Source organism: Acartia tonsa, chromosome 1 (genome assembly GCF_053477335.1).
Source record: "Acartia tonsa isolate MP-2025a chromosome 1, ASM5347733v1, whole genome shotgun sequence".
NCBI classification, from domain to species: Eukaryota; Metazoa; Arthropoda; class Copepoda; order Calanoida; family Acartiidae; genus Acartia; species Acartia tonsa.
The window spans coordinates 45,104,661-45,117,105 of NC_137260.1; the positions used below are offsets into that span (position 1 = coordinate 45,104,661).

Sequence of the window (12,445 nt, forward strand, 5' to 3'; positions counted from 1 at the left end):
TTTATGTTTTTTAAGTAACTTGTCTCAAGGGGAACCCCTGTTAAATTTTTTTATAACTCTTGTGAAATATGTGGAAAAAGATTCTCTGATATTGGTGTTTTGGCTATACATATTTGGAAAAAATAGACCATTCTCATGTAATTTATGTGGCAAATCACTTTAACTTTTTTAGATATTGTCAAATAAAAAAGTTTGGTCTGGTCAATGTTAAAAATTCTTTAACATATAATCATATCTATCCAATGCCTAATATATTCTACTAAGACATATAAAAGTTCACTACTCTAAGTACCTTAACTCTTTAAATACACTTCGTAGAACTATCCCTTTATCTTTAAAAATCCAGTTCTGATCCAAAAATTCGGCGGATTCCCAACCCTTATAAAAAAGAATACTTATGCACAATTGGAATCTTATTTGTTTATACATTTACTACACATTGGAAACTGATAGGTTGGAATTATAATCATTGGAGTACAATGTAAATAAAATTGGAGCTTGTAATAGTTGTTCTATTGAACATATAAAAAATCAAAGCAAAAATGAATTAGTACGGATTTTACACAGTTGTTTTATTAATTAGTGTAGAAATAAATATTAAAGGTCTTTAAATCCTTTTTTCTTTTCTTTATAAGTAAATTTTTGTCTTTTCAGACAGTAGCCCTAATCATCTTCCTATGGCAGACATTTACATCAATATCACACTATACAGAAGACCCTACAGGAACCACGGTTGAGAAAGTTACTCTAAAAGATATTGACACACTTAGGATAGTAGCATGGGATGTGGAACAGTTTAGTGTTAGCAAGTCTCATGAGTTTGGTTATATATGGAAATCCTCATTTCTAAATGGTAATATTTTTCTAATAAAAAATATCATGGATTATTTCCTCATCAATGACATCAAAACAACACACTAATAAAAAACGTTATTTTTATTTTACCACATTCATTACATATTAAAGTAAAAGGCAGAGGGGGAATACGTTATATGCAACTCTCCCCTCGTCCTTGTCCTAATAGTGGGTCTTTGAAATGAGCTAATTGGGTCAAAAATATATACACAGCTGATTCCCATCATAAGAACAAAAAGCAAGCAGACAAAAGGGTCTCTGCCTCTTGGGGCAGGTAGTTGTCTGTATTATACAATACATATTTACTTTAACAATATATTTGTTCATTATAAATAGGAGAATTGCAAAATCAGCCAAAATTTATCTCATGGAAAGGTGTGAATGATAATATAACATATGACAAAATATTTGATGAAATGTACAATCCAAACTATAAATCCATGGAACCATATTATGGAGCATACTATCAAAATACAACAACAATTTTGTTCCCTTATGGAAAGTGTCTACTCTTGAACAAGGGGGGGGGGAAGTTCTGACACATTTGCGTAAACGGTGAGTATAGGCTTTATCTTTGGAATGAGAGGATAGGTTATTAGGGATAAAATCATTCTTATATGATGAATTTCCCCCAGATTTAAGATTTTTTGGATAGGCCTCCAGGTTCCGGAGCTCCAGGCCTCCAGGTGGTCTCTGTACAGGTAAAAATGAAAATTTTTTTTTTTTTTTTTAAGTTACAGGTCAACTTATAAAACAAAATATGCACCTTTTTTAATATTATTCACATATTTGAAGAAAAAATATGCATATTTTGTTTTATAAGTTGATTTTTAACTTTAAATTTTTTTTGTTTTTTTTTATTTTTACCTGTACAGAGACCACCTGGAGGCCTGGAGCTCCGGAACCTGGAGGCCTATCCAAAAAATCTTAAATCTGGGGGAAATTCATCATATAAGAATGATTTTATCCCTAATAACCTATCCTCTCAGTCCAAAGATAAAGCCTATACTCACCGTTTACGCAAATGTGTCAGAACTTCCCCCCCCCCCCTTATTCAAACCCTCTGATGATCAGAACAAAGAGAAGCATTCAACTCTTTCTGACAGATACATATCAAGACACTTACTTCAGCTTGTCATTGAAAGCATTTACAGGGAAGAAAATAGCCATTGATTTAAATCATGACGTCACATCCGAGTTAGCCACATTCAACATCAAACTTACACAGTATCAACAACTTGAGTACAAAGGTGGATGTCATGTATATGAATCTGTACAAGCATATCAACAATGCCTGGTTCTAGAATACCAAAGAGTATTTAAGGAGTGTGTACCTAAATGGTTAGACAATCAAACATCCTGTGAAAAGATAACTGTGACAGAAGACATGGAAGACTACAAGACTACTCTTACAAATCTGACTATTCATTTAACTGGTGGAGATTCACTGACTGTACCAGGTTGCAAGCCTCATTGTACAAAAACGATGATTGAGAGTAATCAGCTTGTATATAGAGCTAATCTAGGTAATGGATACTAATATACCTTGAGTAAACATACCATACAACTGAAACAACTTTCAATTGTATGATTATCATATTTGATAGCCATTAGTAAACTTAAATCTTAAATAATATTTTAGGGGCTGATAGAAAAAAAGTTGTCTGTACTATCATGGCCGGGTTGCCCCACAAAATCACAAAATCTTTAAGTTTTATTCAGATGTTGATTACAGATGCATGAAGGGCCTGTATACGGTTCTGTATATTGGGACATATATTTAAGCTTTTAAATTGTAATGACCATTTAATTAAAAGGTTTGTAGAACCCGTACAATTTAAAAAATGTACAGGGCAACCACCGCCTTTTTGATATTAATATTGAAAATAACGTACTACAAAAAATTACAATGAACACAATAACGTACATTTTTTGAAAAAATAACGTACAATAACGTACCATAAAACACATATACATCTATAATACAAAGTAGTACGATGTCTCTCTGTCTGTCGGAAGCTTAAGATATCAGTAACCACTGAACCGTTTGGGCTCTACTCTTCAGGGAATATACCTACTGGTCCTGGGATGGTTTTAAGCTATTTTCTTGGGGGGTGGGACACCCCCCCAAAAAAAATGAAAAATATCCCCCTAAGAAATTTTTTTTTAAAACTGAAATCAAAAAAGGAAAGTTCAACTACCCCGCTTACCCCCCCCCCCTAAAAAAAAAAAAACTTTCCTCCCCCCCAATTCTTTTTTACTTTTTCTTTATAAATCTAAATAACACCTCTTGATTAAACCTCTTGAGGCAAAGCCTGGGTGTTAACTACCCCCCCCTTAATTACCCCCCCTAAAAAAATTTACCCCAATTTAATCATGTAAATAGTACCAACTAGTAATGAGGTTTATATTCATTTATTTAAGTACGATTAAATATTCCAGCATCTTCGCCCCTAGCCTTTAGGGGCATCGCCAAAAGAGGTATTGTAAAGTTTTTTTTAAAGGGAGTTTCCCCACCTCACTTACTTGTTATATTTTACAAAAAGAAAAAGAATTTTTTTTGGAGGGGGGGATTCTTTGCCTAAAACCACAACAGGAGCAGTAGGTATATTACCTGAAGAGTAGAACCCAATTGGTTCAGCGGTTACCGAGATCTTAAGCTTAAGAAAGACGAATAGATAGATAGACATCGTGGATTTTGTGGAAGCACAAACTAGTGCTACAAATTTTATTATGAAACTATTATATGATAAAATATTTTTCAATTTGTTGGCACTGAAGTTAAAAAGCTCAAATATCTTAATATTTTGTTGTTCTATACGTTTTGCTTTACGTGTTTTGATTAATTCAATAAAATATTTCTTAAATTTTTGTCGTTTTTTAGTTAAGTACTAAAAACTATGTCTTTGTACTAAAATTTTGATTATGTAGTGTTATAAAATAATAAACAATTAAAATTTACAAATAAAATTAAAGATACCGGATTGAGGGGATGTATCTGTATGGGAAGATAGGGTAATAACTTAACAGAAATCTCGCGCCAAAACACAAAACAGCTGATTCTTTTATATCAACAAATGTGGTCAAATACTCATCGATAAAATTTTCCCTACTTTAAAATAAATTCTTATGCTTTTTTGCGTACTAGCGGCAACGCCTCTAGTATATCTGGAGTGCAGTAAATAGCCTAAAACTATCCTAGGATGTATATGATGAGGGGGGTCGTAAAAATTGTTGAGAGTAGTATAACTAGATATGTTTTTTTAATTTTTTAAGGGGATGATAAAAATCAAAAAAAAAATTATTTTTTTTTTCTGTAAGACCTCGCAAAATCAGTACTAAACCGATTGATTGGGAAGCTTCATAAGGACATGGGATAGTTTTATGCTATTTTGCATCTCTCTTTCTCTCTAGCTCTCTTTCTCTCTCGCTCTCTTTCTCTCTCCATCTCTCTCTCTTTCTCCATCTCTCTCTCTCTCTCTCTCTCTCTCTCTCTCTCTCTCTCTCTCTCTCTCTCTCTCTCACTCTCTCTCTCTCTCTCTACCTATCTATCTCTCACTCTCTCTCTCTATCTCTCTCCCTCTATCTCTCTCTCTCTCTCTCTCTCTCTCTCTCTCTCTCTCTCTCTCTCTCTCTCTCTCTCTCTCTCTCTCTCTCTCTCTCTCTCTCTCTCTCTCTCTCTCTCTCTCTCTACCTATCTATCTCTCTCTCTCTCTCTACCTATCTATCTCTCACCCTCTATCTCTCTCTCTCTCTCTCTCTCTCTCTCTCTCTCTCTCTCTCTCCTACCCATTTGCTAGGGTTGCAGTGTCAGTAAATTTGTAAGGGAAATTTTGCGATGAGAAAAAATATCCTATATTAAATTCTGCCCATGTCCGTCTATCCGACTCGGACGTTCAGTTCAGTTTAAAATTTTTCTTTCTTCATGAGTTCAGTATCATTCAATTACATGTATGTAAATTGTATTTTAGGTTTGTTATTATTTGTTTTTATTTTAATTTGTGAATTTTAGGTGATATATGCATTATGTAAAAAACAATACTTTAATTATCTGGAATTAAATAATAATTATAGTACGTTTATGTACGTCAGACATAAAAGGTTCGATCCTATTTGCATAAAAAAAAATGTCTCAAGCTATATATAGATCTCGATATTGAACCGATTGAGTTCTCCATTTTAGGGAAGGTTCTCATAGGTCCTAGTTTGGTTTTAAGCGTTTCTATAATTATTGGTTCAGTCTTTGTATACATATACGTCCTTAAATTTTAAGCACTCCCACTGTCATTTACGATCTCGCTAACCACCCAACCGATTGAGTTATGTCTCACACCTGTCCTCGGTGGTTTTATACTAGAATCTGTTGGGTGCAGCTGTTTATAAAATTAGATAGCGGCTACGCCACTAGAGGTCTCTGTTAGGGGTTATTCTTTTAGGAACGATATCTCATGACTCATAAAGGCCTTCACTCTAAAAGAGGTCTAGTTTTTATATTGAAAGATCTTAAGCTATGTAAAGACATCTTGTTGCTTTTTTTATTTAAGGATTTATTTTAAAGAAAATGTTCAGGTTGATTTCAAATATTCATTTCAGAAACTAAAACGATGCCTGGAAGAATATCAAATTCTCCCGCAAGGGTGCTTCGCAGAAACAGCCGAAGCACACGCAAAAGTACATCCGACGAAATAATTTTGGACCAACTTCCTAAGAGTCGCCTAAGAAGGGGCAGTGCGACTAAGGCGCAGCTCTTGATAGATGAAGATTGTTTAATTAATTCTCCTGTAGACAGTGGGGGTAACTCTAAAAGACGTGGGTCGCGAAGTCGTAGTAATACCCCCTGTGCAGCTAACAAAGAAAATTCTTCAGTGAATATTCTCCGCGAGGGGTCTATTACACCAGGTAAACGCAAGGGCAAGCAACAAGAAAATGATGACTCACTCAAAATGGAAGTTTCCCCTGCTAAGATTTTAAAGACCTGCAATGGGATTAGTGTTAACGCGACAGCAAATATGAGCCCAACTGTACGTTTAAGCAAACTATCGTTGGACAGTCCAAAATTACACGCTACCAGTCCGTTGCGTGTTATGAACGGTTACCAAGAGAGAACAAAACGCAGATCCTTATTTTCTCCAACCAAAAAAGGGCTGGATATTGACGATATTAGCGGAATGTTGTTGAGTGAAAATAAAACAAATATTTGTAATGATGTGAATAATAGTCCTGCTAAAGTGAAAAATGATACAGATTCTGTTTTTAAGAAACCAGTTGGTACACCTTCAAAAAGACGTGGTGCTTTATCAAGTCCGAATTCTAAGAATTCAAAAAGTCCACTTAAAGGCCTTACAGGCGATAAATTAGAGGATTTATTGTGTAGCCCTGTTAAAAATGAAAGTCCAGTGAAACAACGTAACTCCGTAGGTAGACCTAAAAGGAGCCCTCTTAAGATAACCAATAGTGGTGATATAGAAAGCCTTTTTTGCAGTCCTGTTAAACCGATTAGCCCACCCAAAAAGGCTAAAACAAGTGACAATTCCACCAAGAAGAAAAGTCCTTTGAAAATTTCCCAATGCACAGATTTGGAGGATTTGTTATGTAGCCCAACAAAAAATATCAGCCCAGGTAATGTCAACTACTGTTATGATGAGTATTAATATTTTGTTTAAACCTAATTTTAATTTATGCTCAACATTTTGTATGTCAAAAAATTTTAAACAGCAAAATGTTTCTAGTGTTAATCAGTTGTGTGTTGTCTATTAGATTTTTAAAAATCGTTTGGTTATTCGTTTGAGGCTTTTCTTTATTTTTAAACGTAGCTTTAGTTTACGTAAATCGATGCAAACTATTCCTAGCATGTTCCATATATATCCAACTACACTTAAAGGTTTCCTTTAATCATGGCATATAAATATTTCTATAATCTCTACACCACAGGACCTTAATATTTATATACTGAAATGATTGAAAGTAGTAATGGCAATCCGTCAAATTTTTAGGCCGGATACGGATTCCGGATTCTTAAAATAATCCGTCAAAAAAATGGCGGATTCCTTGCGGATTCCGGATTCTTATTTTTGGCGGATTCCGGATTAGGATTCCGGATTCTAGCAGTATTTTAAAAATATTTTTTTAAAAATTAAGTGCTACATATGTCCTAATAATTAATGTTCTTGGTGTTCTCTATAATTCACTTCCGAGAATCGAACCAGATTTTAAAAGATTTTATATGTAATGATGATAATCTTTGCCTTCAAAAAGAGGCAGTTGAAAGAAAAAGACTCAAGACGCTAATTTTAGCCTACCAATTAAGAATCCGGAATCCGCTATTAAAAAACGGATTCCGGATTCGGATTCCAAAATTTTCCCAAAAATTGGGCGGATTCCGGATCCGGATTGCCAACCCTAATTGAAAGGACTTTTCTTAATAGTGTCGTTTAAGTCACATATTACTCATGAAAAAAATTATTCTATGGCTTATTTTATTGCAGTTAAACTGCCATCTACCAAGAAGATAGAACCAGAAGAAATTTCAAATCCTTTACCAATGCGCAGTCCTAGGAAGCCCATGACGCCGGTCAAGAAAAATGGAATAACGGGGCGGGCCAACTTATTCAGCTCCCCTCCCCCAAAGGATAGGGTTGCGGTTGGGGCGAAAGAAAGTCTTGGTACTGGCACTGATTTAGGAATAAACAAAGTTGATTTGACACAGGTAACAATATTAAATTACTTGTTACTTAATCAAGCTTAGAACAATTGCAGTAAGATACATATAGAAAAAAATAATACTTTCTTTTTTTGTTGCACGAAATGCATTTAAACTTTATTTAGCTAGTGAACCTCGTATTTTTTCCTGTTTAATGGGTTTAACTACATTTATATTTGAAAGAATTTAAATTTTCTACCACGTAGTTTTAAAATATCAGGCCTTGAAAACCATCTTTTTTAATTGCATATATCACAAAAATACGTCTTTCAAGTCTTGATATTTTAAAAAAAACTAGGTGGTAAACTACGTAACCCATTAACTGGGTAAAAATATGCGGTTCACTAAAACAAGTTCAAATGCATTTCGTGCAACTACCCCTTTACTAAAGTTACAGACACCCTGTCGAATTTCTATTTTAATTTGAATTAAAAAGTATAAAAATTGAGGCGGAGGGGGAATTCTAGATCTCCTTAAGATAGTTATGAACCTTCCCTGAACCTGTAAGAAGATTCACTGTAAATAAGAACCATGTTGGTCTATGGCTAGCGAGATATTAGATTAGAGACAGACAGACATCTTGTTACTAATATATAAGAATTGCTGAAAGAGATATTTTGAAGATTGTAGCTACCTTCTTTACTGTTGTTATATAACAAGAACATTTGTTTTCAGTTGCACCTAGCTAAGGGAGCTCTACACACAGGAACACCTGACCAACTATTGTGCAGATCTGAACAAGTCAATACCATGTCTCAATGGCTTGATGAACATTTAATGAATAAAAAGTAAGTTTACCTTTATTAAAATAAATTGCTAAAATAGTTATAGAGTATAAAGTCATCCAATTATTTTTAGTCTAATTCAGGGGTGTATATTCTGCACAAGATTCATATTTTCCCCTGCTGCAAAATTCTTAATTTTTTCCCTCCTAGTTTTTTTTCCAGCAAGGAAGGGATAAAAATGGAAAAGTATTTTCATAACTCTTTATTTTATTCATTTTATCCCCCCTCCCACATATTCTTTTAGTTTTTCACCAAGGAGGTTCGGAAAATAGAAAAAATATGTTTAGTTTTCTTAATGTTCTTGGTTCACCCCTGGTCTAATTTTTAAGCTATGAAAAGCGTACATAATAACTAAATTTTTAACTCAAATCAAATTGGTTGATCAAAAAATTCATACGAAATTAAAAGAAGAGTGTGTGGGCCCGTGGGGGGAATCTATTACCCCCCCCCCCCCTGTCCTCCTCCTCAGATGATTTAGTGACCTGTGTCGATTTTTAACTGCGTGTGAATTTTATGGTACATGTTTTGTCTCTTTAATAATATCAATAGAAACTTAGGTTTTGATAAATGAAAGCCATTCTTCATAATGATTACCTTAATATTGTCGTTTTTTAGCAATATTGGTTAAATACAGTATAGATGTTCTTTTACAGCTAATATTTAATTTTTTAGGCCAGGTAGTTTATACGTGAGCGGAGCTCCTGGTACCGGTAAAACCGCCACACTCACACATCTCCTTAAAACAAAAACATCCGACTACAAAAGTGTTTTCTTGAATTGCATGGTTCTTAAATCTTCTATTCAAATTTTCAAAGAAGTTGCAAAGCAATTAAATCCCAAGACAACGGTTAAGTCTGAAAAAGAAGCACTGAAAGAAATAGAAAAGTTTACTACTGGAAAGGGACCTATGGTTTTGTTAGGTAATCTATTCTACGAATCTACATACCTACAAAGATTTTAGTTCATATGTTGTAAGAAAACTTAACACACATTTTCCTCAAAAATATTCTCCGCAGGGTTAGATTTTTCTGCACGAATACAAATACGCTAGCAATAATGTAACAATACTTCAGGGATGTATATTCTGCACAAGATTTATTTTATTCCCCTGCTACAAATTTTTTTATTTTTCTTCCCCCCATAGTTTTTTCTCACCATGTAGGGGAAAATGGAAAAATATTTAAAGAACTCTATATTTTCTTTTTTTTATCCCTCCTACCACACATTTTTAAAATTTTTTTTTACCAAGGAGGGGGGGAAATAGAAAAAATGTTTTCAGTTTTCTTAATTTTTACATTTTTTTCCCCTCCAACCACTTATTTTTTATTTCCCCACCCCCCTGAGCAGGGGATCCCATGTAGAATATACACCCCTGCAATACTTTAAATACCTACCTAGTTTTAAAGAAGAAAAAAAATATTTTTTATTCTAATTCTTTTAATATACCAGAGACTCGCTCCCCTACTTTAGGTGGTGGTGAATTAATTTTGATTCCCCCCTAGTTTTAGTGTTAAAAAGAAAAAGTACAACCTGACACCTCCGCCTAAAAATATTTTTATATTTATATAAAAAAAATAGTGTAAACCTTCCCGGGACTTATGAGATTCTATCCTGTAAAGAACATATCGGTTCAGCGGTTAGCGAGATCCTTTGGTATAAAAAAAAACCTGTTACCTTATTACAAGAATATAAATTAGGTAAAATGTTATAATAGTAGTATCAAAGCTATTCTTCAACTAAAAATGATAGTATTAAACTTTTTCAGTGTTAGATGAGATTGATCAGTTGGAGAGTAAGAACCAGGATGTGTTGTACACTATATTTGAGTGGCCAGCTTTGAAAGGTTCCAGGTTGTCTCTGGTCGGTATTGCCAACACTCTGGATCTTACTGACAGAGTCCTTCCTAGGCTGCAGGTATATATTCTATTTCTGATTGGCTGTAATGTACCTTCTGTATGTCTATGATAATTCCATCGGTCAACCAGAGCCATAAATCTGAATTTATTCGAATTTCTCATTATTTCAATCATGTATCAAAAACGTTTTTGATACCTATAGAGTATTAGAAAATAGTTAGTCTGCTTTAAGCTAGGTTAACTGTAAATCTTTTTTTTTTAGATAAAAGAGTGTTATAAACCAACCCTTATCCATTACCCACCCTACAGCAAACAACAAATTATAGAAATCATAACAAAACGGCTGGCAACCTGTGGTGTAGACAAAGATGTAGTTACAACCCGAGCCATCACCTATCTGGCAGGAAAAATATCCACGCTGTCCGGGGACATCAGAAAGGCCTTGGATGTGTGCAGGCGCGCGCTTGAACAGGCAGAGACAAATGCCAGAAAACAGTCAATTTTGAAACCCAGAGCTTTTGGATCTCCACTAACTTCTCCGCAGAAAGGATACAAGGGACCGCGTCCAGTTGCCGCCAAGGCTGGGCAAGTTGATCTACCGCAGATTATGAAGGTTAGTTCATTATAACTATTTTTTTTTAAATATAGTGAAAATTAGGGGTGCATTTTTTCTTTAATCCCTGTGGAGGCCCTAACCCTGCAGGACCTATACGTGTTGCCCTTACCCTACGATGCTATTGTGAACCCAATATAAACTAACCTGACTTGAACTAAAGTATAAATAAAACTGGCGAATAACTCGAATCCCCCTTTATTTTTGATTTATTTTAAATTAGTGGCAGGGGTGTGTATTCTGCAAAATTGACCTTTCTAAGGGGGGGGGGGGGGGGTAGAAAGAAAAAAATATGTGGTTGGGGAAATGTCAAAATTAAGAGAATATGGGAGGGGGATAAAATGAATAAGACAGAGGAGTTCTAATATTTTTCCATTCCCTCCCCCCCTTTTTTGTTAAAAAAGCCACAAAATTGGACAAAGCATTGTTTGACGTATGCATATTTCAGGTTATCAATGAGGTATACGGCAGTAAAATCATGAAAAGTATGAGTATGGGTGGGAATGGGGGTGGATTGCCCACACAACAGAAGATCTTGATGGCCAGCCTGCTCCTGTTGGTGAAAAGAGGAACCAGCAAGGAAGTTACTGTCGGAAAACTAGTGCAAACATATGCAAAGGTTTGTAATTTATTTTCGTAGTAAAACTACTCTTTAATGGTTAATGTCTGACGTCTGTCCTTTATTTGTCCTCCTAGTCTATCATGGTGGTCTCTAATCAGGTTTCTATCCCTCATAATTGAGACGTCAGGACTTGGGGCCTACTATAAAAGTCTAGCTCTACGTTGTTATCAACTGCAACCCTTGACTCATTTTCTATCTTTCCCTTCTCATTCATAATCAAAGTATGGCCTTATGTTTAGTTTATAATTACAAAAAGGTTGATTACTTATTATGCCTTTTAAAATAAAATAAAAACTATAACTTGTGTTTAATAAAGTTTACGGAACTTGTTAGGTATTATTATTAGAATGTATTATTTTGAAGATTATGATAATAAGTAGGTGTCTTCAATTTTGTTAGGAGATTTAACATAAGTATTCTTATTTTAGGTTTGTAAGAAGAAAGGAATGGCTGGTAGTGACGAGCTTGAATGTATTGGTATGGTTCAGGGACTAGAGGCGAGAGGGCTGGTCAGCTATCACTGCAAAGCTGGTGGTGCTCCAAGGTAATGTTTTAAGAATCTTTTGTTATTAGTGAAATTATTACAAGTTTTTAAACTCCGCGCTTTAATTTTAATAATGCTCTTCGTTTTAATTTAAAAGATTGTCCATAAATAGGACTAAAAAGTACATGAAATTTTGTTAAAATTCATTATTTCTTAAATGGGAGTACCTAAATTTTATTGTATTATATTGTGTCCTTATTTAGGTATGCCAAAGTTGTGCTCCGACTGGACGAGAACGAGGTGGAAATGGCTCTTGGTGATAAAACTTTACTCTCCAGCATTGTAGATGATGTTTCTTGTCTAGAATAAGTCAACAACTGGACTTTAAAAAGAAAATATTGAGAAGCTTTTTTAGCTTTAGGTTATATTAGTTAATTTTTTTGTAAATGAAGAAAGTGCTCTCTGGAAATAGATGCTTTGTCTTATTACTTAACTTTTCCTCCAGCTTAATTATAATTAGGGATGGCAAT

General features: G+C 34.4%; 1 protein-coding gene across 1 annotated transcript; it reads left to right on the forward strand.

Annotated features, from left to right (window-relative positions):
- The first annotated feature begins 5,417 nt into the window (after positions 1 to 5,417).
- Cdc6 (Cell division cycle 6) lies at positions 5,418 to 12,311 on the forward strand. Its single transcript, XM_080162842.1, has 9 exons — positions 5,418 to 6,474; positions 7,341 to 7,561; positions 8,231 to 8,343; positions 9,013 to 9,260; positions 10,106 to 10,254; positions 10,459 to 10,809; positions 11,258 to 11,428; positions 11,860 to 11,975; positions 12,179 to 12,311. Exons 1-9 carry the CDS (start codon positions 5,460 to 5,462, stop codon positions 12,282 to 12,284), a joined length of 2,490 nt encoding a protein of 829 aa, XP_080018968.1. The 5' UTR covers positions 5,418 to 5,459; the 3' UTR covers positions 12,285 to 12,311.
- Positions 12,312 to 12,445: the final 134 nt, after the last annotated feature.

Excerpts from the sequence above, each read along its gene's own strand:
- Cdc6 (XM_080162842.1), top strand. The coding sequence starts at position 5,460 with ATGCCTGGAAGAATATCAAATTCTCCCGCAAGGGTGCTTCGCAGAAAC. Across the intron at positions 10,255-10,458 it reads GAGTCCTTCCTAGGCTGCAG|ATAAAAGAGTGTTATAAACC; the intron begins GTATATATTCTA and ends TTTTTTTTTTAG. Across the intron at positions 11,429-11,859 it reads TAGTGCAAACATATGCAAAG|GTTTGTAAGAAGAAAGGAAT; the intron begins GTTTGTAATTTA and ends TTCTTATTTTAG.